This window comes from Athene noctua, chromosome 3, assembly GCF_965140245.1.
Source record: "Athene noctua chromosome 3, bAthNoc1.hap1.1, whole genome shotgun sequence".
Taxonomy (NCBI): domain Eukaryota; kingdom Metazoa; phylum Chordata; class Aves; order Strigiformes; family Strigidae; genus Athene; species Athene noctua.
Window position 1 is genome coordinate 59,974,060 of NC_134039.1, and position 25,895 is coordinate 59,999,954.

A 25,895-nucleotide genomic window follows, 5' to 3' on the forward strand; every position below is an offset into this window, starting at 1 on the left:
CAAGTCCATTATTTTTACAGGGTGTGATCATTCCTCCACCTGCAGAGATAGAACTATTGCTATTAAACTGTGTTAACTCTCTTTTAAAAATACATGTGTTTTGGTGTTTTTTTAAAATAAAACTGCAAATGCAAATGGAACAAGGTCAAACACCAGACACTCTACTTGTCTGTTAGTACACTGTGCTCATGAAAATTAGAGGTGGAGACCTCCAGCGAGTATACTGAACCAGCAGTTATGCATTAAATACTGAGGTGCTTTCTTCATGCAGGGATTTACAACTGAGGGGAGAATTTATAAAGGCTAATTTTAGCCTGGTTACACTAAACTTCCTAAGTTTATTGCAACAAAATGAAAATGTATTCTGTATAGGCAATTCAGAGCTAAGGTAGGTTCCTGCTCTGAATCATCCTCCAGAGAAGACTCTCTGCACTGATTGAAGCAAAATGTTTGGCTTGTCTTGGCTTCACTCCTTTCCTCTGCTACATAAAAAGTTATATCTGCTGCAGAAATTGGGCAGGCCTATGGAAGCAACTAGAGCTTCAGGTAAGTTGTGGGGCAGGTTTTCTCTACACACTTCTCTCACAACTCAAGGCCAGGGGTGAGTGTCACCTGTGTTAGGTGTTTGGTTTCATCTGTTGTCTGGCTTGACCCTCCAACTGCAAGTGAGAGAAAGGACCCCTTCACAAGACATTGAATCAGATTCTACTTTACACTTAAATGGAATAAAATGTAGAGATTCACACTTTTATTTCTAACTTTGAGGAAAGCTTGTCTATTTTTGCAGCTGCATCAGTTTAATAAGAGCTGCTTTTTCACCCCACGTACCTACCTCACCCAGCTTCTTACTTTACCCTATCAGAGCTATCACAATGCTAGAACTGTAAATTAGGGTTGGTTGTGAAACACTTAAAACAGCGAAGCTCAGTGACAAAAAGTTCCATCCTACATAACCTTCAAGGAGTGCATATTTAAGTCCCATTAATGAGACTAGTTCTCACAGTCTGGTATTTTTGTCAGACACCTGAACAGTTAATAATATGCTAGAACTGGCAGAATGGTACAAAAGAGAATTTGTGGTCCAGCTCAGTATTTGTCAAGGAATTTGATACTGAAAAGGGTTCAGAAAAGAGTGACTAGATTTATTCAAGGTCTGGCAGAATTAGTTTTGAATCTATTTGCCTCTCTAGCCAAGACAGCTACAAGCTATCTTGATCGAGACCTACAGGGACTAGCTCTAGTATAAGATGTACACACCTACTGCAGGATTGAGATGACAGGCATTTAAATCCAAAATTGTAAACCTGCCCAGCTGCCACCCAACCAGGAACATGTCTAAACTCAGAAGGAACCTCCCTTTCACATAAGTTCCCCTCAATACCTACAGTTTTATTTTGGTCATGCCTAGAACTGCCCTTGTTTGAGAAACTTGGCATCTTACTTGCATCTAAGCCCAGTCAGAATCCCAAAAGAAGTGAAGAGATTGCCTTGGACCTCTTAAAATACACTTATTGCACATCAGCAGAACAGGGCACTTTCCAAAATACTCTCCCAGAAGTGAGTCTAAATGCATTAGCACACCTGACAAACAAAAATGGATTTTTGATCTCTCCAGTGTTGGATTACTTCTAGCTCTCAGGCTATTATGAAATGTTTTGTGGCAGCAGCACTTCCATGTAAAAGGAAATCACTTCTAGCTAGAGATTGTGAGAAGGAAGGAATGTGAGGGGATCTTACCATTTCTCCTGGCCTAACTACTCCTTTAATGCAAGGAACAAACAGGACAAAAAACAAATGCACACATGGAAGTGCAGTCCCACATACTGGTGGCAAGGGGCCCCTAACTCAGTGGAAAAGTTCTGATCCAGTGACTTATAATTCAAAACACATAAATCTTGCAGAGAGTGGGGACAGCATGACCACCATGAATCCTCCAAGACTGCAAGTCTGTAAATAATGAAATGAGCAAAACACTGGCCTGCATGTTAAATCCAGACCAGCGCTTGTTACCATGCAGCAGGATGAGGACAGTAGCATGGCTGATGCTTACTACCAACAGTTCTGGCAGCTTGGGCTTTCATCCAGCAAAACATCCAAAAATGCACATAAAAGGATGCAGTTAAACAGCTGAACAGAAGACACTAAAAAAAGCAATGATCTTCCTCTCCTAAACTTCATGTTTTTAAGTGCTCTGTATAGGGTAGGCTCCTTGCTGACAGCCCCTGTTATCTGACAGCGTTGCTGCTGTTGAAACTATACATTAAGAATAGTTTCCCAGGGCTGATTCTGATCTTGCTGACATTGGAATATAACAGGAATATTGCTAATACCATAACTGGAATAATCACACAAGCTTAAAAAGAAAGGGGGGGGGCGGGCAGTGAGGAGGGGAGGGAAAGGGAGTGTTTGATACCAGACAAAGGCATACAGTGAGCAGTCAAGCACATTCAGTTCAGTTTCATGACTCATTTTCTGATAATTTTTTTAGGAATTCTGTCCAATCCAGTTTTAGGGTTGGGTTTTGGTTTGTTTTTTTTTTTTTTTACACTGGCTTCTGGGAAAAAATGTTTCCTACCCATACTAAAACCTTTTCTCTTTTCACAATGGAAAGAACAGCTCATAACTTGCACACATTTTGCTCCATGTTTAGAGCAAGTTCTCAATTAAGGTAATGCTAAACTTTGAAAGTTCAGTTAAAGAAAGACTTTGGACTAATAAAAACTTTTTAAAATTAGGCATGAAATGCTTAAGAGCGGTGTGACGGCGAAAGAAGAATGGCAGTGAATGGCCAGCCAAGGTAGCATGTAATCCTGTTCAACAGCTGACCTGGGCTACTAAAGACACAGCAAAGTTCAGTGAGAAGACATCTGGAGTGGCATTTCCAAGGCCAGCTTGGCTGTCTACAACTCCTGGTAACTTTAAGCCACCCCTGGATAATTAATTCATAGTAACTGAGAAGGGGACCGCAGCCTTTGCACTTTCAGAAGATTCCTGCAAGCCTTTACCAGGTCCTTTCCAACTGAGCTATACTCTTCCTCTGTATGTAACGGGAGCTCTTTGAAGAACTCCTGCACACACCCACACCAAGTCTCCGGCTGTGACATTTGTGCGCATTTCTCATACAACAGTAGTAGAGGCAATGGGCTCTATCCCTACACATCTCCGCACATGTATTTTGCTCACTCTTACAACTTGGTAGTGCCATTTTCTCTGTAGGCTGTCTTCTTAGCATTCATGCTAAGGTTCATCAGATGTTATGGTTTGTTTCAGTTTGTATGCAGCCTATTCTGGGATTCATCTCATAAAGTTTATAAATTCCACTAGCTTTCAATATTCTTCTAGCTGCAGTAGTGTTGCATGATTTGGAAATTTCTTTTAAAAGGGCCATCCTTGAGATACAGAGTAATACTGAATGATGGGTTGAAATCTTCTGGTTTATGTGCAGGACACTGACTAACTGAAAATCTTTCCTAGGTATGAAAACAAAGAACTGTCTTGTGGGGTTTTTTTCAGATCGGTCAAAAAATTGCAGAGACTATGTCCTTTGATCCATTTGACCGTATGCACACACTCAAATGCTTGGACAGATGAAGATATTTTAATGATGGCCTAAGTGACTTATTGCATCAATAAAAAAGTTACTTTTAAAAACTACAAGTAACTTGGAAAGTTGGAGAACATCCATTCAAAGCATTTGTTCTAAAGTTTATGAGCAATATAAACTCTTAAAGAAAGTTCCCTGCTAACTGATGACCATATCAGTTATACGTGTCCATGCAGACTGCCTTTTCAACAGGTGCAGTTATTTACATCTGTGGAGCCTGCATCCATCCAGTGGCTTTTCTGAAGTCATTTCTCTGTTGAATTGCCAAAGCCAAACATACAGCAGTTAAGAATTTTCTACTTCGGTTGCTGCAATTCTGTACTAAATGGCATAACACTAAGATCATTATTTTTCTGTTAATGTTACAAATCTTTCACCATGATCTGATTTCCTAAGAGAAAACTGATGTCTGCAAACACCAAAAAAAAAATTTAAAAAAATATATATATAATTCATAGTTTGTAGATGTATGGTGCCACTGCAACCCTAACCTGAACCATCTTGAATACAGTGATGAACCCTTACAGCTTTTGCACCAACATACCACCCTGAGTTCACAAAGGACCTTGGGAACAGAGCATGGCAAAATGTCAGTGTCCCACCATTTCTCTTTAGAAGCAAATCCCGATGGTTAATATGCATGGCAGACATTCATGGGTCAGTCTCCTCCAGGGAAAAATATAGCACAGTTAAGTGCAGGACTGTTAAATATTTGCATAGTTTTGAAATGAACGGGTTGAGAAAATCACTTTTTCTTCATCCCAGGGGTGTCCAAGTTTCCACAATTGTTCCTGGGGCCGCGATGACTATGTGTAAGCTATTGTCAATGCCGGGGGGGCGGGGAGCCCCACAAACGCCGCGCTCTCTCTGGACGTGCAACACAACTAAAGTTTTCCATCTCCTCATTGCTTCCTTGCCCTCCCCCCCACTTCTGCTCCCCCCGTCCCCGCTCCGGACGGCTCAGCCGGCCGCCGGCACCGTGGCCCCCCGCAGCCCAGCGGCAGGGACCTGCTGCCGGGGGGCGCGGGCGGCCGGGGCAGGGAGGGCGGCGCGGGGGGACCCTGGCCCTGTCGCGTCCCTGGCCCTGTCGCGTCCCTGGCCCCGCGCGGCGTGGCCCAAGCATCCGGCCCCGGTCCTCCCGCTTCCAGGTTGCCGGGGCAGGGCCGCTTCCCCCTCCCGCCCCCGGCGGCTCCCAGCCGCGTTGCGATATGCCGGGCCCTACCGCGGCTTGTCATCCACCCCAGGCGAAGGCAGGGAGCAGCCCCTGGCCGGCGGCCAGCCGTCTCCCTCGCAGCTACCTCCCCCTGGCCGCCCGCTCCGCAGAGCGGGATCCTCCTGCCTCCGGTCCTACAAGTTATAGCGCAGAGAAACCCGCGGCGGAGCCGCCAGCCAGCCCGGGGCAGCATGTCCGGCACCAAATACGTAGACTCGGAGGTAGGACCGCCGGCGGGACCGAGCCGGGCCGCTGCGAGCGCCCCGCTGGCTCCCCCGCCGCCCGCCCGCCCGGCGCCGGGTACCTGCGGCCGCCCGGCGACCCCCGCCGCGCTCCGCGCCCGCCGCAGCGCCCCGGCCCGGCAGAGGAGCGGGGCGCGGGTCGGCGGAGGAGCCCGCGGCCGGCGGGGAGGGCGGGCAACCGGGGACCTGCGGGCAGAGAGAGCGGGGCAGGCGGACCCGGGGGGGCTCGTCCCCTGCGGCCGGGACGGGGCCGCGGTGAGGGCGCCGTGGTGGCGGCTGCACGGGGTAAGGGCGGTGTGGGGAGGGTGCTACCCCGAGGGCGCCGGGCTGAAGGGGACACGGTGATGGCCGGGCCGGGGGGGCGGTATAGCGAGGGCAGGACGGGGAGGGCGCCGGAGTGGAGGGGGCACGGTGAGAGCTCCGTGCTGGGGTCCGCACGGCAGCGGCATGGGGGGGCGGGGGGGCAGCGCGAGGAGCGCGGTGTGGGGAGGGAGGCGTGGGGCGGGAGGGCGCTGTGCGAGGAGCCCCGGGCGCTCCCCGCTCTGCCGGAGGGGGCGGCGGTTGCGCCCTCCGCGCTGAGGGGCGGCTGCGCTCCGCCCTGGGGCAGCGCCGCGGGGAGCGGAGCGGAGCGGAGCGGGGCCGGGCGCGGGTGGGGCGGGGCGGGGCGCGGCGGGACCGGGGACGCCTGGCGGCGGGATCGGGGTCGGGATCGGGAGCCAGTGCCGCGCCCGGTACCGCGGGGGTGTGGTGTGCGCCCTGCGGCCGCCGTTAAATAGCCCGGCCGAGAGCCGCCCCGCAGCGAGGCTCCCGCCGCTCCACGGGACGCGGGGCCGCCTCCCCCTGCCCGCCCTCCTGCCCAGCCCAGCCCGGCCCGGCCCGGCCCGGCCCAGCCCAGCCCAGCCCAGCCCAGCCCGGCCCGGCCCAGCCCGGCCCTGCCCTCCTTGGCGCGGCGCGGCTCGGCTGTCCCCTCCCGCCCGCCCTCCTCTCCCTCTCCGCAGGGTTTTCTGTACACGGCCCCCGTCAGGGAGCAGGGCAACATCTACAAGCCCAACAACAAGATGATGGCAGATGAGCTGAGCGAAAAAGCGGTGCACGACGTGCACACCAAAGAGATTGATCTGGTCAACCGAGACCCCAAGCACCTCAACGACGACGTGGTCAAGGTGAGGGGGCCGAGGCGGTACGGGGCGAGGGGCGAGGCCACTTGCGGGCAGCTGCCGGTCCTGCCCAGGCAGAGTACGCGGGCATCGCCAGGGTGACAGGAGTCCGCAACCGGCTTCCCTCCACCTGCTGCAGGAGGGAAAAGGCCAGGAGCTGTTCGTGGTTTTGGTGGGTTTTTTACTTTAGAGAAAAGGAGGGAGGCGGGCAGCGGGCCAGGGCTGCCTGCCCGAGCTGCCAGCAGAGGCGCGGCGGGGCTGCATCCCCCGCGGGCTGCCCGTGATCCCCCGGCGGGGCCGCACCGGCCGGGGCACTGCGGGGCTGCCTCCCCCGGGGCAGGGGCGTGCGGCAGCTCTCCGGGGCAAGGGCCGCCCCGGCGCGGGGCTGCTGCAGCTGTGTGCCGGCAGGTCAGCTCCGCAGCCGGGACGGCTCGCCCGGGACCCGGGGGGAGCCGGGGGAAAAAACTTGCGTGACCTTCTGTAACAGCGGCAGAGGGATTTTCCTTCCCTCGGGCACGTACAGAGGCAGGGCAGGGAGGCGGCACCAAACCAGCGCGGTCCAAGCTGGCTGCGCCGCAGGGTACGGCCTGCGGGACAGATCGTCCTCCCTAAGCCAAGTGGGTGCGAAATCAGAAGTCCGGGCAGTCGTTTGGATTCGTGTCCTTGTTTTGTTTTGTTCTCCTCGGTGTTTTTCCTTCCCTCAGGAAACGGTAAATGGCAACAAGCTAAGCAAAATCTAAACTCTGACCTTGTCTCGATTATTTTGTTGGGGTTTTAAAATCAGAGTTTGACTGTTTTGACAAATCAGGGTCAATGGAGATTTTTGCTTGAAGTCACTTGGGTCAGAAAAATCGCAGAGCTGTTTTTTCTCTTAGCAGACAGATTTTATACTATGCATGTGAAAATTAAGGATGCTGTCATCTGGGCTTGTCAGAAGCTAGGAAAAACAGGAGTTGCCCCGTCGAAGTGGGTGACTGAGCCACTGACCGGCTTATTTAGTGTCCAGCAGAGTCAAAGTGTGTGCAGTTCACCGTATTTTTTTGGTCAGGAAGACCCGTTATTCAAAAAGAGAAATGTTGTATTGTTTCCAGAGAATGAAAAGCTTGGACTCTGGTTCCTGAATGTATGTCAGTAAAATGATTCATGCTATTGCAGACAGTATAGCAAGGTTTCAAGTAACCACAAATTCCACTGGCTTCAACACAGTTTGAAGGTGCTGAATATGACTAGCCATTGTGCTGGATCAACACTAAGAATTAGCCCTCAGAGCAGGCTATATCTTTAAGGAGCCATTGTCAGCTTTGTGATCAGGAAAGAAAAGGCATAAAGTTATTATTTGTTTAGAAAAAAATCATCTGATTATCAAATGGTACAAAACTTCCATTAAAATGGGTGATTTTAAAAAGGACAGAGCAATTCTTTTTTCTCCTACCCATGGAGGAGCAACTGAATAGACAGGGAATTCAGGAGCTGAAGGATGAGTCTGCCTTGTGGCTTATTGCGGACATCAACAGAAGAAGTCCCCAAAGCAACCAGACCTTCTGAGCATGAGTCACAGCCCCCAAGCAAGTCAGAATCCGGGTGTCTGCAAACTTAACTTGGAAAAGAAAGATTCTGCTGGGAAAAGAAGGAGACCACTGATGGAAAAAACTCCTAATGGACTTAGAAACTGAAGCATGCAAAGCCCATCCTACCCTTTCTGCTTCCCACAGGGGCAGTGGTTAAGAAAGTTTGCTGCATCCAATCATGTAAAAGAAAGTTGAAAATAAGAATTATAACAATGGAAAAAACCAAGCTTTTCAGTTTGTCCTTTTGAAATAATTGTAGACCAACACATTCACTGAAAACCAGCAAACACCCAGAATACCAGTACAGCCTCTGTGTCAGCAGTTGAGCCCATAAGTCACATCAAGACACAGGAAAGTATCAAAATTAATTTGATGTTAACCAGACAGGATCTATTTTGCGTCATAAAACCAGCAGGATTTGTAAAAAATATGGGCATGATAAAGCAACATTTTTCTGTCCTGTTAGAAAGATAAATGAGAATTACTTTGATTTTTAGAAGTATTTCCTGAGTATGTCCAACCTGAAAAGTAGAGAGAGGAATTTTGCCACAGTTTATTTGGACACTGCTTTTTAGGTTCAGCCTATTAGACATAGCAGTAAAGTTCAGACCCTTTACCTAGGGGACAGGCTTGGACTGGGTGAAGATACACAGATTCAGTTCCTGCCGTAGCCATCAGTCTGTGATCCCCTTCTGTCATGCATCTGCATTTCTTACTTCAGCTGTAAATCATCCAGGCAGAGTGTAAAAAGTACAGTTGTATAACAGAAGGAGTCCCCAGTCTCAGTCAGGTGCTGAAAGTCAGAGAAAAAAAACAAATGTTCAGGAGTGTTATAAAGCCAGAAGTATGGTTCAGGCTTAGCTCAGTTTTCTTTAGAGTTGTTGCATTTTTCTAGATTCAGAACCTTCTGCTTTTTGCTCAGCATTTAACGCATTTCTTGCCACTTGACTGTGAGACACAATAGCATGGAAACTGGGGACAAATCAGTCAGCCATGAAATAGAAATGATTAGACAGAGAACGAGGAATCTGCTCTGTAAGCAGCTCTCTAAAAGGCCTCAGTGTTGGCTGCATTCAAATACTTCCCATAGCACATTTTAAAAATAACCCTTGCTTGTGAGAAGCAGGAGACATGTTCCCTTGATGTGCAACATAAAGCATCTGCACAGCTTCCTCTGCAGCAGATACACGGTGCAGGCAGCAATAGGGTAGTTTACAGTTTATCTTCAAATGAGCTACCAAGTGGAAGCTAAGTGCTGGGATACTTCCAGAAGAGTGAGGTAAATGACTGGATTTCTGCTCAGAGAGGGATGGAAATGAGGCCTTACTCAACCTGAGGTCCACAGACAGCGGAGTTGGCAGCTCTGGGCTGGAGGAAGCACAATCTAGTAAAATCACCAGAATTTCCTTCCTGTTACAATTCCTTCAGCAGGGAGCGGGAAGGAAGGAGTTTCTTCCTCATATGACTGCCTTCATGCATCACCTTGACAGGGGAAGAATGTGCAACAGTGGTCCCATTCCTTGAGGCACTGGCTTGTGAAGTTAGCGAGTCATGAAGGAGGCAAGGAGGGAATCTAGCGAGGGAGAAACAGCCTCTGTGCATCTGGGAACTCCCCGGGGGTCATGCTGGTGATTATGCAGCTATTTTCCCTCACAGTTGTATCTATTTCATATGTCTTTCACTGGATGATTCTGCTCTTGGACTTGTGTCCCACAGTTTTTATGTGTGATGAGATGCAACAAGCAGGATAGAAAGCTGATCTTGTCTTTTCTCTCATTCGTTCCCCAATGACCCAGGACTCACATGAAGGTGCCTGCAGTTCAGCCTTTACTCCTCCTGTTTTCCAACACAATGTTTGTGTTTTCCAGAGTATGGCTAAATTACAGCCTTCCAACTCTTTGGAGTTTTCTAAGTTTCTCAAAGTATCTGTGGTCAAGTCTGCACAAAGAGTTTGGAAGAAGCAGAAGAGGGAGCCAGGTCTCCAGCAGCTTGAGTTTCTCAGTACTCCCTTGCTCCTTGCTTACGATGGGGATGGGCCTTGTAGCCAACCCTGCAAAGTCTGCTCCTTTGGGACTAGTGAGGACCGAACGTGCAGTCACATCTGCAGCCAGTTTACAGTTTTTTCCTACAGTGGTGTGCCAGGAAGGCCTGTGCTTGTTCTACCATCCAGAACATAGTTATTGTTTTCTTTTAAATAAGTGGTGTCTATCTGCTGTTTGTTGCATGAGTCCTTTTCTCTCTGGAAAAAAAATCCAGTACTTGGCTACAGATGTACGGATGCAGACCTTTTGTACCAATTTTTAAACAGTTACGTATTTATGCCTTCCACTTAAAGCTAATGCAATCAATTCAGCTCACTGCAAGAAAAATCTGGAATTTTTAGTCAGATGTTGACAAATATCATAGCACCCTTATGTAGGCATTAGGGAAGAAGGTATTACTGAGCCATTTTAAAGCCATTTACAATTTCTGCCACTTTCTAATAAAAAGAGAAGTTTTTTAAAAAGCAGTTTGCATTTTTATTTAATCCTTCACAATTGTGGTCCCTCCCTGTTGCACTGAGCAGGATGCAAGATGCACAGAGAGATGACTAGGCAGAGCACCTCCCATCTCCACACCTGAGAAACTCCTGGAAAGAAAGCAGGCATCATCCCCCACTCTTTTCAGATGGGTCGGCTAAGGCTTTGAGGGCTGTCACTCTGATGTGACAGCAGGCCTCAGCCTGGGCAGAACAGAGTTCTGCTCTTCAACACAGCAAAACAAGAGAAAAGCAGAGCTCAGTCAGGTGCTTTTTCTAAAGCAATAAATTAAGTGAAATTAATGCAGACCTCCTTTCTTTGTTTTTAGATGTTGTTAAAAGTCCTGAGAAAACAGATAAATATTTAAGTACTTCAGTATAAATGTATGAATATATAAATATTCGAATTGACAAATATGTAAATATATAAATATTAATGTGTGTGGGTATGTTTGAATCCAAGTTTGTCATCTGGGGTCTTGGTGTTGGCAGTGATGGACGTTAGAGGCATCTGGAGGCAGATTCACATCACAGAGTTTAGGCCTAACCCTAGGACGTGACAAGCAGTGCTATCAAAAGGCACTTTATCATCTCTCCATCGATGATATATGTAGCTTAGACATGACACCTTACTTGTACATAAACTGCGTTTAGATGAAATGATTCTGAACCTTTGTGTCATATTAAGGTCCAGCTGCAGGGTTTAGATTTAAAATGCAAGAATATTCAAACGTTTGACTTTGGCTACCTACATGATACAATTCTGCTTCAAATATTTTTTCCAAGACTAGTCTAGGAGTGAGAGATTAAAACTGTGAGTCATTATTAATGCCAGTTTATATGAGAACTGAGCAAGGTTTTAGACTTCTGAAAAACAGTTTCCTTGCACATTAATTAGGAGTTTCTAGACATGGAATTTCTGAATGTCCATAAGATTAGAGATAATAATGGCATCTTTTCTGATTAAAGCTTATTTCTCAAAAAAATGTGTTTGCGTTTAAACTCATAGTATTATTAAAGCCTTATGTACTGCCTTCTTGCTTAGCATGATGAACATGACTCATAACTCCATAGGAGAATGTTCATTTGATGACCATGGGGACAGAGCCAACGATTGAGCATGGATGTTCCTTTTCTTAGAATTTATTGGACACTATCTCAGATTCAGAGGAGACAAAATTTTCATTTCTGATAAATTCAACAGAGCCTAGATTATATGTTGGAAAATTTTAAGAACAAGTTGAATTAATTTTAGAAATTTTATCCACTATATGGATAGATATACCATTCTCTGTGTCAAAGAGTATGAATCTCTAAAGCCAAAAAAAAAAAAAAAAAAAAATTAATTGAAATCCAAAACTCTCTGGGGGGAAGAGGGATAAATGTGTATAGTAGAGTGGTCTGCCCATGAGGTCCCCAGTGAGAATTTGAACTTTGTTGTATTTTAGGCAATAGAGAGAAGAAAATACAAATTAACTTGGATGATTCCATAAAACTTAGGATCTCTGGAAAACTGAAGAGAGATACAGTTCTAAACTAAGATAAGTTCATATTTCCCACAGCTCTCAAATACCCTAGTAATAAACAGAAAGTGGGATGAATTCTACATTAGGAATTGATATTTTATTTGAGCTTTTTGATCCAGAACTATGACCTCTCTTTTCTTTACCAGACAAACAACAGTAATAAAAACCATCTCTGACTAAAAAGGATTTGTTATTTTGAAGATGAAATAGAAGTTATGCCATTTAATTTCTTTTGATTTACTGGGGAGGAAGGTTTAACTCTGTTAGTCCCTTCATATTTTTCTGGCAGATTTCTTACGAAAATGTGTTTTGATAGTTGCAAAACAAACTTTGAATTTTATGCAATACCATTCTTGTCAAAATATGTCATCAGATCAGCATTCAAAAGGACAAATAGTTTCAGTACCACTATCCCCACTCCAATGAGCACATTCATTGATAAATCTTGCACCCAGTTTTATTCCAGATAGTCAAGAAGTTGTGCTATAGATGTTAATGGGGCTGTACGAGGATGGGGCTTGTCCGTAGTCTTCTACTTTTCTGGCCCATATACTTTATTTTCAAATAAATGGGAACTGATAAATTCAGCTTTGTAGATAAGAAGTGAGAAGATGCTCTCACAGCTGAAGGTGAAAGCATCACATTCATTCCCTGTCCAAAATCCTGCTGTGCTCAATTTATACTCGGAGTTCCAAAAAAGCCTAAGGAAGTCTCATGGATGGGTTGTACCACTTCCTCTGTCAACTTGAAACCCCGTTTCAGATTTCAAACAAATGCTACAGAAAGAAAATCTGTTTTCCCTCAAGATAAGGTTAATGTCTCCTGTAGACCTCAGCCATAAAGTCTCCTGTTGTTTTATGAAGTCCAACTTCATGTATTGCTGTTCTAGTGCAGTTTCTGACAAGACCAGAACTGTAGACATAATGATATCTCGATTTTTATGAAATACTAAAGAAATAGTTACCTCCTATTTAAGGATCAGTAATGGAAGATCTTCCATAAGAAAGACAATCTTCTAACAGGAGAAGTTCAGAGGCAAATTTTTTTTAAAGGAACAAAGAGGCAGCTGGGCATCACTGCACACTCACTGTTAGGAATAAGCATATTCAGGTAGAAATGAGGGAAAAGGTGAAAACAAGGTATATAGATTTCCTAAAAAGTATTGCAGCAGTTAACAGGAATGTGTTTGTGGGTAGTACACCTAGTTAAGAGTCTTCTCTGCTTAGACTCCCTTTACAAATGATAAAGAGAAAAAAGTGGTTTCCAGATCTAAAGCACCCTTCAAAGGTACCCGTCTCTCTCCACGCACTACTAGAGTCTAAGGTCGCTATATTTCCATTTCCCATTAGTGCCTAAATTTAGGAGGGATGAAGATAGAGCAAGTTCTAAAAATTTTCACTTAATAGGAGTTTATTACCTTAATAGCAGGTCTGTAAACCTGCATTGAGGGCAATATAATAATATACATATACATATAATAAATATAATCATATCTAACATAATATTATATATATTATATTTATAGGTATAAAATAAAATATAAAAGCACAATGTAAAAATCTGTTCATAGAATATAATTTCTTTTATTAATGTTTCCGGATTTTGGTTAACTCCAGACCCCACTAGGTCAGTAAAAGTATTCCCATTATCTTTAGTGTAGTCAAAACTTTGCCCTAGTGTTCATATTGATGAATATACCTCTTTAAACATACAGATGGACAGACATACATGGATGTACATGCTCGTACGTATCAGAGCTCTTTGCTAAAATGTCTGTATCAAACAAGGAACTGTGGAATATGAAACAAATAATAAAATGAAATGAAGAAAGTTCTTAAGAGTTTCTCTTTGGGAAAACCTCAATAACCTCCCAGCAGCCCGGTTTCCAGGGAAGAAAATACCCACTTTATTTTCTAACTGCTTACTCCGACAACATCAATGTATTTTCCAAGGAACTGGCTGACATGATACCGCCACCTGCACAGGAAGTTCCGCTGTGTTTCAGAGGGGTGCAGATGTCTCTTTGAAGCTGCTAGTGTTTCGCTTCTGCAACAAGACAGGCAAGTGCTTCAGGAAGAGATCTCTGGAGAAATGGCTGGTTGCTACAGTACTGACCCATTGGCATCAGTCGTATTTTTCTCATGAATACTTCTGCAGATTTTGATGAGCCTGCCCATCTGATAAAACAAAGCCCATCATCAGGGCTTTTCTGGTATGTAATCAGTAATTCAGCATGGGCAGGGAGCAGGAGGTTGTTCTCTCAGTAATTAGTAGCATTTTATTTTTTGGCTATTTTCATTGATTTTCAGTTGGTGAAATTGTGATTTGCAGTCACGACCTTTTGATAAGTCATGGCATTGTTTAAAACTTTTCATAATCCATTTTAATATTTGTTATCTGTGCAATAGGGGTCACTCCTGACCAGACTGGTTTTATACTCTGTCTAGAAGAGTGTAGTCCTTCAATTCTGCTTTCCAACAAGAATATCTTTGTTAAAGCATTGTTTGCTTTTCTCACATACTCTATAGTACTCAAGAGAGATTCACTATTTCCATTGAGATCTGCCAGCAGAACACTTTTCTTGCCATATTATGGAACGCAGGCACAGGGAGACGGGGAATATAAGGCAAAATCATTGCTCAGTTTGAAAAAATAACTGGGGTGGAACAGTTGTTCTGCTTTCTTGTTTAGGGTTTCATTCACTTTGGAATTACTTCTTTGTCGTTAGCCTTACATAAAAACTTTGGTCCTAGCCATCTGCACTCATGGTATCTCTTTTTTTTGTGCAAAGGAGTGAGTGTTGTGCTCACTGATCCAGCCAGTCCACAGAAGAGCATTGTGCTCTGAAGGCAGAGTTCAGGGTTGACAGGCAGAGCCTAATCTTGCTGCACCCCAGCCTGGAGGGACTCTTGGGGTTCCCGTGTTAGATGCTTGCCACCATACCAAGAGTCAAGATGATTTCTTGTCTTGTGATAGAACTTATCCCATCTCTGAACACTGCTGGACATTCATGTTTTGTAGTCACCCATGCTATAGCCTGAGGCACATACAATACTCTGGAATAGAATGAGTTTTGCCTTTATTATACACCTGACAGCACCTAATGTTTGCTGTTGAAAACAATGATTAGTCAGGAAGTAGAACATCTAGGCATCATGAAGCTCTGTGTTTTCAGGAACAAAGTACCAGCTTTTCTACATAACTGCAGATAAATATTTGCCAGACAGATTACACAGTGCTCTTAAAAGGGTGAACCGGGTTCATAGTGTCTGGGGGGGTGAGGGGAGAACAGCAGCTGTACTCCTCTGTAAGACCCAACACCTCCCATGCTCTTTCCTTTGGATTCAGTAGAAACAACCTTATACATTCTCCATCATTTTCTAATAAACTGGCAGTGATCAGGAAGACAAGCATCAGCAGATGTGGAAACATGGTATTTCAAAGGGTCAAGGAAACATTTAGATGTTTAGCTGATATAACTGATTTAACAGAATGGTTGTGAGCTTATTGCTTAATTTTTTTTTCTGCTGCTGTGATACTTTTGTTCTCCAAACACCGTAACTGGCAATTTTTATGTCCAAATAGTATGTAGAAGTACAAAACCGAATAATGATCTTATATGTTCTTGCATTTTCTTATTTTTAAGAACACACACTACAGTCTTCTCCAAAGTAGTGCTGCACCTGCCCTGAATGTCATCTTTCAAAGCCATAGAATGGCTTGTTGTTTTGTGATCTTTTACACATTTTCTTTTTTTACAAATTGCATTTATCACAACAGAAAAAAAAATCAGATCTGCTTTTTTTTTTTTCTATATGACTGTTTCAAGTCTTACAGGGATACAATATAATATGGTGAAACAATACTATACTTACAATCTTAGTATCAGGAAAAAACCTGTTTAAAAACATCACAGAGTAAGCAGTAAAGACAGTTTCCATACTATGTACTAAAAATGTAAGGAAAAGTAGCTTGTGACTCTTTCTTGTATAAATATACATCCAGACTTGACTATAGCCCTGGCAGAGCATGTAAGCGTATTGACATCAGTGGGACTGTTCACATTTTTCAGGTTGTGTGCATATTTAAGTTGTTTGTCTGATTAGAGATATTAGTGATCAGTCAGGAGAGATCCAGTAAGGATCTGAGTATCCTTTCACTGGCTCTAAAAGATATTGATGGCACTCAAAAATGTAGGCATCCTCAGCACTTGTTTGGGTTCCTTCTCAGTGAAATAGTGGTGGTGCCTGTCTATGAAAACTGCACACTGTGAGCACAGTAGCAGCACACAGCTACCACACATGAAGACTTGAATAATTATAGTTGCAATGTAGATTAAATTAAAGCCTGCATAATGCTCATGGCCTTAATAATTTTTTTCTGATAGACCCAGCACAGTAATTTTTTTTATGACGTAATGGATATTACGTGCCTCAAAGAACAAACTCTCGAGAAGAACCACAGCTGGTAAGCAGCCAGTTTGAGGTTCGCATTTAACACACTTTTCCAGCCTGACAGGTTTTGATACATAGGGACCAAAGTGGCTAGGTCAACAGGTCAACTGTTTTCATATATAAGGCATATATTCTTGAGTCAGCTGGGCTTTTTTTAGAAAAAACAGTAACTTCACACTGCTAAGCTTTTTTAATTAATAGATTTTTTCTTTAAACAGACTTTGAAAAAAGAAGACAAATTTCCCATACCATTTCCCTTTCTTGTAAATAAATCTCTTTTAGAATCAAAGCATGTTCCTTAATTTCCTGATAAAAGTTTAATAAACACATGCAGAGCAAAAGAAGCTGTGGTAATTCTCATAGCAGAATCAGACAAAAGCTTCAAGCAATGCAAAAACTGGCTTTACCAAACTGAATAGTAGGAAACAAAGAATAGCTGAAGTCAGGAAGTGTATTGTGGGCATGGAACAGGAGTTGATAATGTTTAATAGCTTTGGCTGAAACAGAAGGCTGTAGCAAGTTATTAGCATCCTTTAGAGGGTCAAAACAAATTTCCTTTACTTCTCTCTTTGTTGCAAGTGAACATGCCTGTATTTTCTTTATCTTAGCAAATAACCCAACGTGATTTCACAGCACACCTGGACAGCTCTGGAGGAACAAACTGCACACTGAACATGCAGTCTGCTGAACAAGACCTGTGACTAACCTAAGCATGCCTTTATGTAGATAAAACAGAGTTTTTCACATATCTACATACACGTGATGCTTTGGCAAAAGTGGCCTCAGGAACCATACCCTAAAAAAGGTATCTTATCCTTGCAAGCCAGTTAGATTCATTTGCGGAAATTAGAGTGTCTTTCTTCTGTAGGATCATATGTCTGGCCACTTCTCTTTCTCCTCCAAGTCCTATTTTCACTTTACTTAGTTCAGTTGAACTCCCATTATCAGTCTGATGACACTCACCATCACTGAGTACTACTGAATTAAAAAACAGAGGAGAGCAGTAGGAGGAGGGACTGAGGAGCGAGTAATCTGAGTGATGTAAATGTAACCCGTAGCAAGGCAAAATGCATGCAGTCACCTATTCCTCCTGCTGCCTGTGGAGGACTAATCCCTATGAGTTAAAAACAGGATCTTTCATGGGAGTGGTTTAGTGCAGGAAGAATCTGGGTGATATCTCAGTTCCTGAGGTGTAAGGACTTATCTGTACTGCCTGAACAGTGAATAAATAGAGCATTTGCCAGCTAGTGCATCTGTACGAGATATGTTAGCAGCTGAGAAGTAGGAGAGCCCGGATTACCTCAATTCCTTGCCTATCTTTATTTAAACTGTACACTGTTGTGGGTAAGTCTGGTTTTGGACAGCACTGCAGATGTTCACGTTCCAGTCATAGCTGGACTCTCTTGACACGTGCGTAATTTCATAACGTTCTTACAGCTTTCTGGAAGATAACAGCTTCATTTTAACATTGTATTTAGCTGAGAGTTTTTAGAGTTGCCAGGCCAGTTTTCTGTCTTCACTCTCTAGTTCAGTTTGGTAACTCCCTTATTCAAACTGGAGCAATGTGGAACATGGGACTTGAGGAATAATGAAATGGGAAAGATACGGTAGTGAGATATCACTACAGAACCATCTGTTCAGCTTCTGTGCATTGGTAGAAATATTCCGAGAGTTATTGAAATTGCTCCAAGAAAGTAACCTCTTGACAACTGTTGGTGGCATGAATACACCACTGTTGTAACCTCATTCACTCTGGATGAGCAAACGGTCTGGTGGATCAAGCACTGGATGGATGGACGGTCCCAGAGAGTGGTGGTCAATGGAGCTAAATCCAGCTGGCAGCTGGTCACAAGTGGTGTTCCTCAGGGCTTGGTGTTGGGATAATTTCTATTTAATATCTTTATTAATGATCTTGGTAAGGACATAGAGTGTATCATCAGTAAGTTTGCAGATGACACCAAGTTAAGCGGGAGTGTCAATCTGCATGAGGACAGGGAGGCTCTACAGAGAGACTTGGATAGATTGGATCGTTGGGCCAATGTTAATGGGATGAGCTTCAACAAGGCCAAGTGCCAGGTCCTGCACTTGGGCCACAACAACCCCCTGCATGGCTACAGGCTGGGGGAGGTGTGGCTGGAGAGCTGTCTGGAAGAGAAGGCTCTGGGGGTTCTAATTGACAAGCAGCTGAACATGAGCCAGCAGTGTGCCCAGGTGGCCAAGAAAGCCAACGGCATCCTGGCTTGGATTAGAAATAGTGTGACCAGCAGGAGTAGGGAGGTGACAGTCCCCCTGTACTCTGCACTGGTGAGGCCACACCTGGAGTATTGTGTCCAGTTTTGGGCACCTCAACACGAGAGAGATATCGAGGTGCTGGAGCGAGTGCAGAGGAGGGCAACAAAGCTGGTGAAGAGCCTGGAGAGTAAATCCTATGAGGAGCAATTGAAGGAGCTGGGACTGTTCAGTTTGAGGAGGAGAAGGCTGAGGGGAGACCTCATCACTCTCTACAACTACCTGAAAGGACATTGTAGAGAGGTTGGTGCTGGTCTCTCCTCACAGGTGATTAGTGACAGAACAAGAGGGAATGGCTTTAAACTCCAACAGGGGAGGTTTAGACTGGACATTAGGAAAAAAATTTTCACAGAAGGAGTGGTCAGACAGTGGAATAGGCTGCCCAGGGAGGTGGTGGAGTCACCATCCCTGGATGTGTTTAAGGGTTGTTTGATGAGATGCTGGGGGATATGGTGTAAGGGAGACCTTTGTAGAGTAGGGCTGATGGTTGGACTTGATGATCCCAAGGGTCTTTTCCAACCTGAATGATTCTGGGATTCTGTGATCTCACAGACTGATTCCTAAGTACTTTTAGGACAACTGTATATGACTTGAGCTGGGAAATCCTGGCCAAAGATATATCATACATGTCCTAATATTAGCATCATCTCCTGGAATGAGGACAGGGCTGTCCATCTGGAAATGTTATATGACATGATTCTTCTGTCAGCTCCCCAGGATTATCTCCATGTACATCTTGGAATGCACAACAGGCTAAACGCATTAGTTACTGAGAATCATGATTACAGAAAGTTTACTATTTGATTTGAAAACGAATTAGTTTACTGGCTTCCATTTTTCTGTCAAATATTGATTATAATGAATTATTTTGAAAGGAATCAAATTACAGGCCAGTCTTAATACTTATTTTAAAAGTTCTATGACATTCACATTAACCTATGGTTTCTTTTTGTATGCCAGAAATATGCTTTGCTGATAAAAATAGGTCCCACTTAGCTAAATTAAAGATGTAACCATGAAAAGGCTGATGAAGCTCAATGCAAACTTGCTTTCCTGCTGTGATTTAATGTTCCCCTTATAAGTCAGTTGAAAAAATACAAGATAGACTCCACCAAAACTGAACTGAATAAAAAGACTTTAGGCATGACCCTGAATAGCCCTCACACTGAACAGCTGTATGATGCCTGTGTGCACAAACTGGCTTTACCAAGGGTCACAACATCAGCTGGAAGGAAGCATGCAATAAATTGCCAGAAGTTTCAGAATAAGAGGGCTATGCTCAACCATGTTGTCTTCATTTAGTAGCATCTTTTTTAAAAAGGAACTTTTTTTTTGCTGTAATCATCTTGGGTTTTGTCATCATCTGCAAATTTTTATTACCCGATTTCAAGGCAAACGATGTTGATAAGCCAGGAATGCCCATTGTCTTTGAAAAATGAGATAACATGGCATATGGGCTACAACGAAAAGTTTGCTTTTGAATAGCTGCAGAAACAGATACTCTAAGAATCCTTGTTTGTGTATTCCACAAAGAAAATATATTTGCTCCATAAACTCAGGCATACATTTTTCCAATATGTGTACTCAGTAGAATGAGATTGATTTCAATGAACAATATACAGGTCTTGAAATCAGCTTTTGGCGGGGGTAACAGGAATAGATGTAAGACAGTTAGATGCCACCATCAGTAGATATATCTGACTTCTTCATGTATACATCTACAACTTTTTCTTCATTCTTTCATCATGTAGTCCTAAAATCCTGTGACTGATACAAGGACATCTGATGGTTTAATTTGGTAAAAAGATCGCAATACATCCAGGAAAGTTCCTTGCTTTGTCTTACTAGATGGAAGATAACTTTTAATGATTGATTAATGTAATTATTTTAAGGCCAATGTACTTCATAAAGATAATATTTTGTCAGTTGTTTAGTTCCCAAACATGAACTTTTACATCTAATAATCCCAAAATGAAAGTAGAGAGAATATTGTTGCCTGTGATGCTTTGCTCAGAATTAGGGTTATTTCCTCCAGAGCTTCAGTCTTGCACCCACTGAAATTACAGAGCCCAAACAATTTCCAATTTCCTGTCTTCACTCAGCAATGGATGTAATGTATTGTCTGTGCTGTCTTCAGACATTGTTTTCAAGGAAACTGTTTTCTAAGATTTGTACCAAAAATTCATGCACATGACCTACAGAAACAGAAGTTATTGCATACCCACAGGACTATTGCAGAAGAGAACTGTGAGTCAAAAATCTCTTTTTCTTTCCTCTCTTTGTAGATATTATTTAAAATTATTCTGTTCACCTTCAGAAAGTCCAGACAGACTTCTAGCTCTGCACACCTTTACGGACAAGTGCACAGCACTGAGGTGTGTTCCTTGGGTATTCCACCAATGCAAAGTCTGCTGTTGTTTTCTGTGGAGACAGAATTTCAACCTGAATGCTACCTTTAGGTGTGATGGTGATGAAGATGATGAATTCCCAGCCCAAGGAATCATAGATCACTTTCAGATCACTAGAGCCTAGTTCATAATAGCAGATGAAGTGGAGGTTTATAGTTTGCATTATGTGATGTCTAGAGAGAAGCACTGGCAGACAGTGTTGTTTAGCCCCAATAATATCTTTAATTAAGCCAGCTTGATGTTAGACATTCAAGATATTTGATACCACAACCGATTCAGAAACTTCCTCCCAGGGACTTTGAAGCCATTTGAGTAAATTGCACCTAGACTATGCAGTTTTGCTTTGGAATTATTTTTTTGGTTTAAGAAACTGGAAAGTCCAGTGGTTTTATAGTATTTTTCACTTTGTAGGTAACTTGTTTGAAGGTGATTGAAGATTCAACAGGGAGAGGGAGGAGTTCTTTCAAATTATTATGTATATTTTAGACTAAAAGAAGTGATCGTGAGCTTTTTCCTACAATATTTATGCTGGGTATATGTATACTCACCTCCTTCCAGTATGCTATGGTACTATTGCTTGAGTTTCTGAGGCTGATGAGCCATATCATACTTACGCTACTCCTGTAAATCTTCATTTATGGCAGCATTATCATCTCACTTTGGGATCCAGTCCCAGGAATGCAATTTCTTTTTCTCTTTCATCTGATTTAAACAGTCATTTAGTTTCTTGCAGAGGAATAATGCTGTGACCTTCTCTTTCCTGTTGAATGCAGTACCTATACAGTTGGTTGTGCTAACTAAATTAAATATCCTGTATTGTGGGTTATATCAAACGAATGTTTGTGTGACGTTGAACTGAACCATCATTGCAATTCTGTTAATTTTCTAATAGAAATGTTTTGACAATTAAGCTTCCTGAATAGCTCAGTATTTCAACAGAGAGCAGTAAAGTATGCCTGTTGGCATGCACTGCTTCCTTAGGTGACTTTTTGAACGATTTGTGAGTACGATTCTTTTTGAACAATTTGTGGTGAACCATGTGGAAGAGTGTGTTCCTTCTAAATATTAATATCTTAGCCTGGCCATGTCTTTCATGAGCAGAGTGTTATCACATAAACAGGATAGGCTAGAACAAAATGGCTGTAATGTGAAGAGCCTCCTTACATTTAATCAGATGAAAGAGCTCCCTAACCCTTTTGGACAGGAGCTCCACCTGGTGCAGATCTAGCGTTTTATTTTTCTGTCTACTATCTATGCCTGTTTCAAATTATATATTTAAACAGCTAATATCACTGTTTTGTCACTGTCAAAATCAGCAATTCTATATAGGGAAGGATGGGAAAAGTCAGACAAATAAAACACGTTTTACTGATACATGCTTGAGGTGTCTAAAAAGTCAAAGTAGTAACCACATTTATTCCATTCATAAAGATATGAAACAGTGAAGTTAGGCAACAAAAGCATGATAATTCTGTTCACCTGCTTTGTCCCTTAAGTAGACTTGAAGGGCGCTGCATACCCTTAGGGCTATAGGGAGATGTGGAAAATGTGTTCAGTTTTGTAGACGTCTCCATCTAGGAGTTAGATGTCGAATTTTGAGCTAATCATTTGGGCTGCCTTGATACGCGCTGGAAAAAGTTACTGAAGATTCATGGCTTAAATGATGTGTTAAAATGGAATTAATCTTGTTGGGATGTAGGAATTCTGTGCTTTGGTGTTTTGTTGCAGTGGACCATTGCTCTCCAGGAAAAGTGTTTCTGGAATCCACCCTTGATGTGGACATCTGACTGACCTGACTTTGTGTTCTTTGCTGCAGATTGATTTTGAAGATGTGATTGCTGAACCAGAGGGAACGCACAGCTTTGATGGGATTTGGAAGGCCAGTTTTACCACCTTCACTGTAACAAAATACTGGTTTTATCGTTTACTGTCAGCAATCTTTGGCATTCCTATGGCTCTCATCTGGGGCATCTACTTTGCCATTTTGTCATTTCTGCACATCTGGGCAGTGGTGCCGTGCATAAGGAGCTACCTGATTGAGATCCAGTGCATTAGCCGTGTCTATTCAATCTGCATCCACACGTTCTGCGACCCACTGTTTGAGGCCATAGGCAAAATGTTCAGCAGCATCCGAGCCACAGTACGGAAAGAGATTTGAGGGACATTTCAAGGAGAGTCATCAGCCTGGGAAGAGGGTGGGGGGTTTGTCTTGTTTGGAGTGTTTTGGTGCCAGTTTTGTGTTTCTCAAAGCAACATACAGCAACTGGTGGTGGATATACTGGCCTAAAACAAAGAATCACTTGCTCAGTTTCTTTTTCTACTGTTTATTCTTACTGGACTACTTGCTTTTTTTTTTCTTTTTTTTCCCCCCTTCAGTCTGCATTTCAAACTAACCTTAAATGGCTATTCTTCCATACCAGCTGCTATCACTTTGCTAGCTGTTCAATTTAGACACTGAAGTGCTATTGGATGCCTTTTTATCTCACCCTTCATTCCTTGTGAGATAAATCCACAGTGATACTGAAGAACGACAAAAATGCTTTCCAGCACTATAAAGCCATTCATTTTATTGTGGCCAAAGAGCACAGAGCTATTGCAGCAGAATGAACGTGACCAGCTGGCAGGTTTTAGCAGAATGTTCTTTTTCAATTGGATTGTCAGTTGACTGCAGCTATTTAGTCATGGTCAGATATGGTGCACGATGAATAAATTAGTTAAGTAAACAAATTACTGAACTAATATATGTCCCAACAATCTAACACTTTATCAGGTTGGAGACATTGACATGTGAAAGCTTTTCATGTGCATAAAAAGCTTCAGTCGGTGCCTTTCTGTCTCATTCTCTCTTGGAAGTATGCATCCAGTTGTTTCTCAGCCTTTGCTAGGATTGCAGAAGCGAAGTGCAGTTGAGAACTGAAACTGATCATTAAGGAAATGTTTACTCGGCTGTGACTTATGACACATCCCTTAGTGAGCATTTCAGTGCTTATCTCACAGGCTTTTTCTCTTTTTGCAAAGGACTCATATAAATACATATCGTAGGTATGCCAGAGATAACCCTGAATTGAAAGAAGAATGAAAGTGTGCCGAACACAAGCCACAGGAGGCTGAGGAGGAGCTGCCCCTGAGAGAAACTTTTCTATCAGCTCTCAAAACTTCCCTATCAGCAGAAGTTAGCATGCCACTAGCACACAGATTATTTTCAGGATGCTTTGCTGAGTCTCAACTAATCCATCACAAGAGATGGTTTAGAAACTTCATATTTGTGGGTTGATTTGTTCATTTTTAGCTGAGCTGCAACATCAGGAAGTCTTAAACAGAGGGTGTTGTTTGAAACTACCGTGTTGCAAAGTGCAAGGCCTAGAAAGCAAAGCCTTTGCAACATGTTCTGATGCTGTGACCTTCAAGAGCTTTTTGCCCTCGTGACAGTACTGTGTTCAGAGATGTTCTCTGCCTCCTCAAACAGTTTGCATGAAGCATTTGTAAAAATAATTGTAAGGCTAATCAGCTTTATTGTAAACCAAGCTAGGGCCTATGCCTGCTGCAGTTGGGATCTCCAACAAACCAGTTCTTGACCTTGGAGAGTGCAAGATTTGGTCTTAGGCTGAGCATGGAGCTGTCTGGTACACCTACAACTTTTTTTATTTAGCGCTGATATTTCACATATTGCTTTACCTAACACAGGAGTGCCTTCGGTTCAATTTCTGCCAAAGCATTGAAAACTTTAGGAAATGCTGCATTTTTTAATGGGGGTGGGGGGAGGGGAAAGGGTGCACAAATAAAAATTACAAAGCTATTAACTACTATTTTTTGCATTTAAAACAGACACTGGTATGGATATAGTTTTATGTTTTTCTATGTACATAATGAAGAGTGTACTATTATAGATTTTTTCAGTATTAAAAACGAGATTATAAACAAGAAATATTTTATCTTTTGATGAAGAAAATCACTCTGATGAAAACTTTCTTGATTTACTATATGAACTGTATATCCTGAAAGATGTCTGTTCACTTAGTTACTAGTCCCTAAGCCAAAATACATTGCTGATCCAAGACATTTACATTGTTGTTATACGCTTACAGATATAATCGACACTTTTTTAAAAAATTTTGCATGTACATTAAAGAATACAATAAAAAGATGTTTAATGGTAGCTCCTGTCTGACTTCTTTTCCCTTGAAAGTAATGTGAACAAATCTTATGTTATTAGGCTTTTCTCCCCAATATTTCTTGATAAAGAAACAGAAAGTGATGTCATTTGTTCCTCAAGAAAGAGTGTGCAAAATGGTATCAATTTGTGGTTCAGGATCTGACTCAGGAAGGTTATTCCTAACAAAAAAAAAATTACACTTTTTCCCTAAGTAAATATTTTCTGCTGCTAAATAAGTAGGCAGTAGGACTAGGGAATACATCACTGAATAGGGATCCTAGGCTTGTTTAAATGCTTGGTGTTCCTCAGTTTCCCTACATGGGATAATGTCATTTATTTGTAGACAATTTTAATATCCAATAAAGAGAATGATATCATAATATGATGAGTTGTTTACAGTTCATTTTACATAAAAGACTTTGGCCATCAAAAATTCAGTCCTAGATTGTCTCTTCAGTTAAAGTTGTTTAAAGCTTTCTTTTTCAGTCCAGTGGAAACAGGATTGTTCCCAATAAAAGGTCATTAGCCTAAGCATTTAATGTATGGAAATAGGGGAATGACAGCTTTTATCCAGCCATGTATAGACCCAACTTGTGACAGGACAGTTCTTTTCTATGGGGTTATTGCACAATACCTGTCACACCACTGAACTAGTACACAAAAGTCCAACAAAACCGGCTATTACATTTTGACGTACAAATCTATTAACCATAATTTAATGTTTAAAAGGCAGATACCAGCTTACTGTAGTCTGTCATATGTT

At 42.8% G+C, this 25,895-nt stretch overlaps 1 protein-coding gene across 3 annotated transcripts; it reads left to right on the forward strand.

Annotated features, from left to right (window-relative positions):
• Window positions 1–4,820: 4,820 nt before the first annotated feature.
• CAV1 (caveolin 1) lies at window positions 4,821–25,512 on the forward strand. Of its 3 annotated transcripts, none has more exons than XM_074903132.1 (3): window positions 4,821–5,038; window positions 6,058–6,222; window positions 22,796–25,512. In XM_074903132.1, exons 1-3 carry the CDS (start codon window positions 5,009–5,011, stop codon window positions 23,135–23,137), a joined length of 537 nt encoding a protein of 178 aa, XP_074759233.1. In that variant the 5' UTR covers window positions 4,821–5,008; the 3' UTR covers window positions 23,138–25,512. The 3 variants fall into 3 exon arrangements, with proteins under 3 accessions (XP_074759233.1, XP_074759231.1, XP_074759232.1); XM_074903130.1 differs by lacking the exon at window positions 22,796–25,512 and adding an exon at window positions 9,653–10,059 and having other exon boundaries at window positions 4,865–5,038; XM_074903131.1 differs by lacking the exon at window positions 4,821–5,038 and adding an exon at window positions 5,252–5,344.
• Window positions 25,513–25,895: the final 383 nt, after the last annotated feature.

Bases quoted from the DNA above. Each gene is read 5' to 3' on its own strand.
- CAV1 (XM_074903132.1), top strand. From the start codon at position 5,009: ATGTCCGGCACCAAATACGTAGACTCGGAG. The intron at 5,039-6,057 runs GTAGGACCGCCG...CCCTCTCCGCAG, and splicing joins CCAAATACGTAGACTCGGAG to GGTTTTCTGTACACGGCCCC. The intron at 6,223-22,795 runs GTGAGGGGGCCG...TCTTTGCTGCAG, and splicing joins TCAACGACGACGTGGTCAAG to ATTGATTTTGAAGATGTGAT.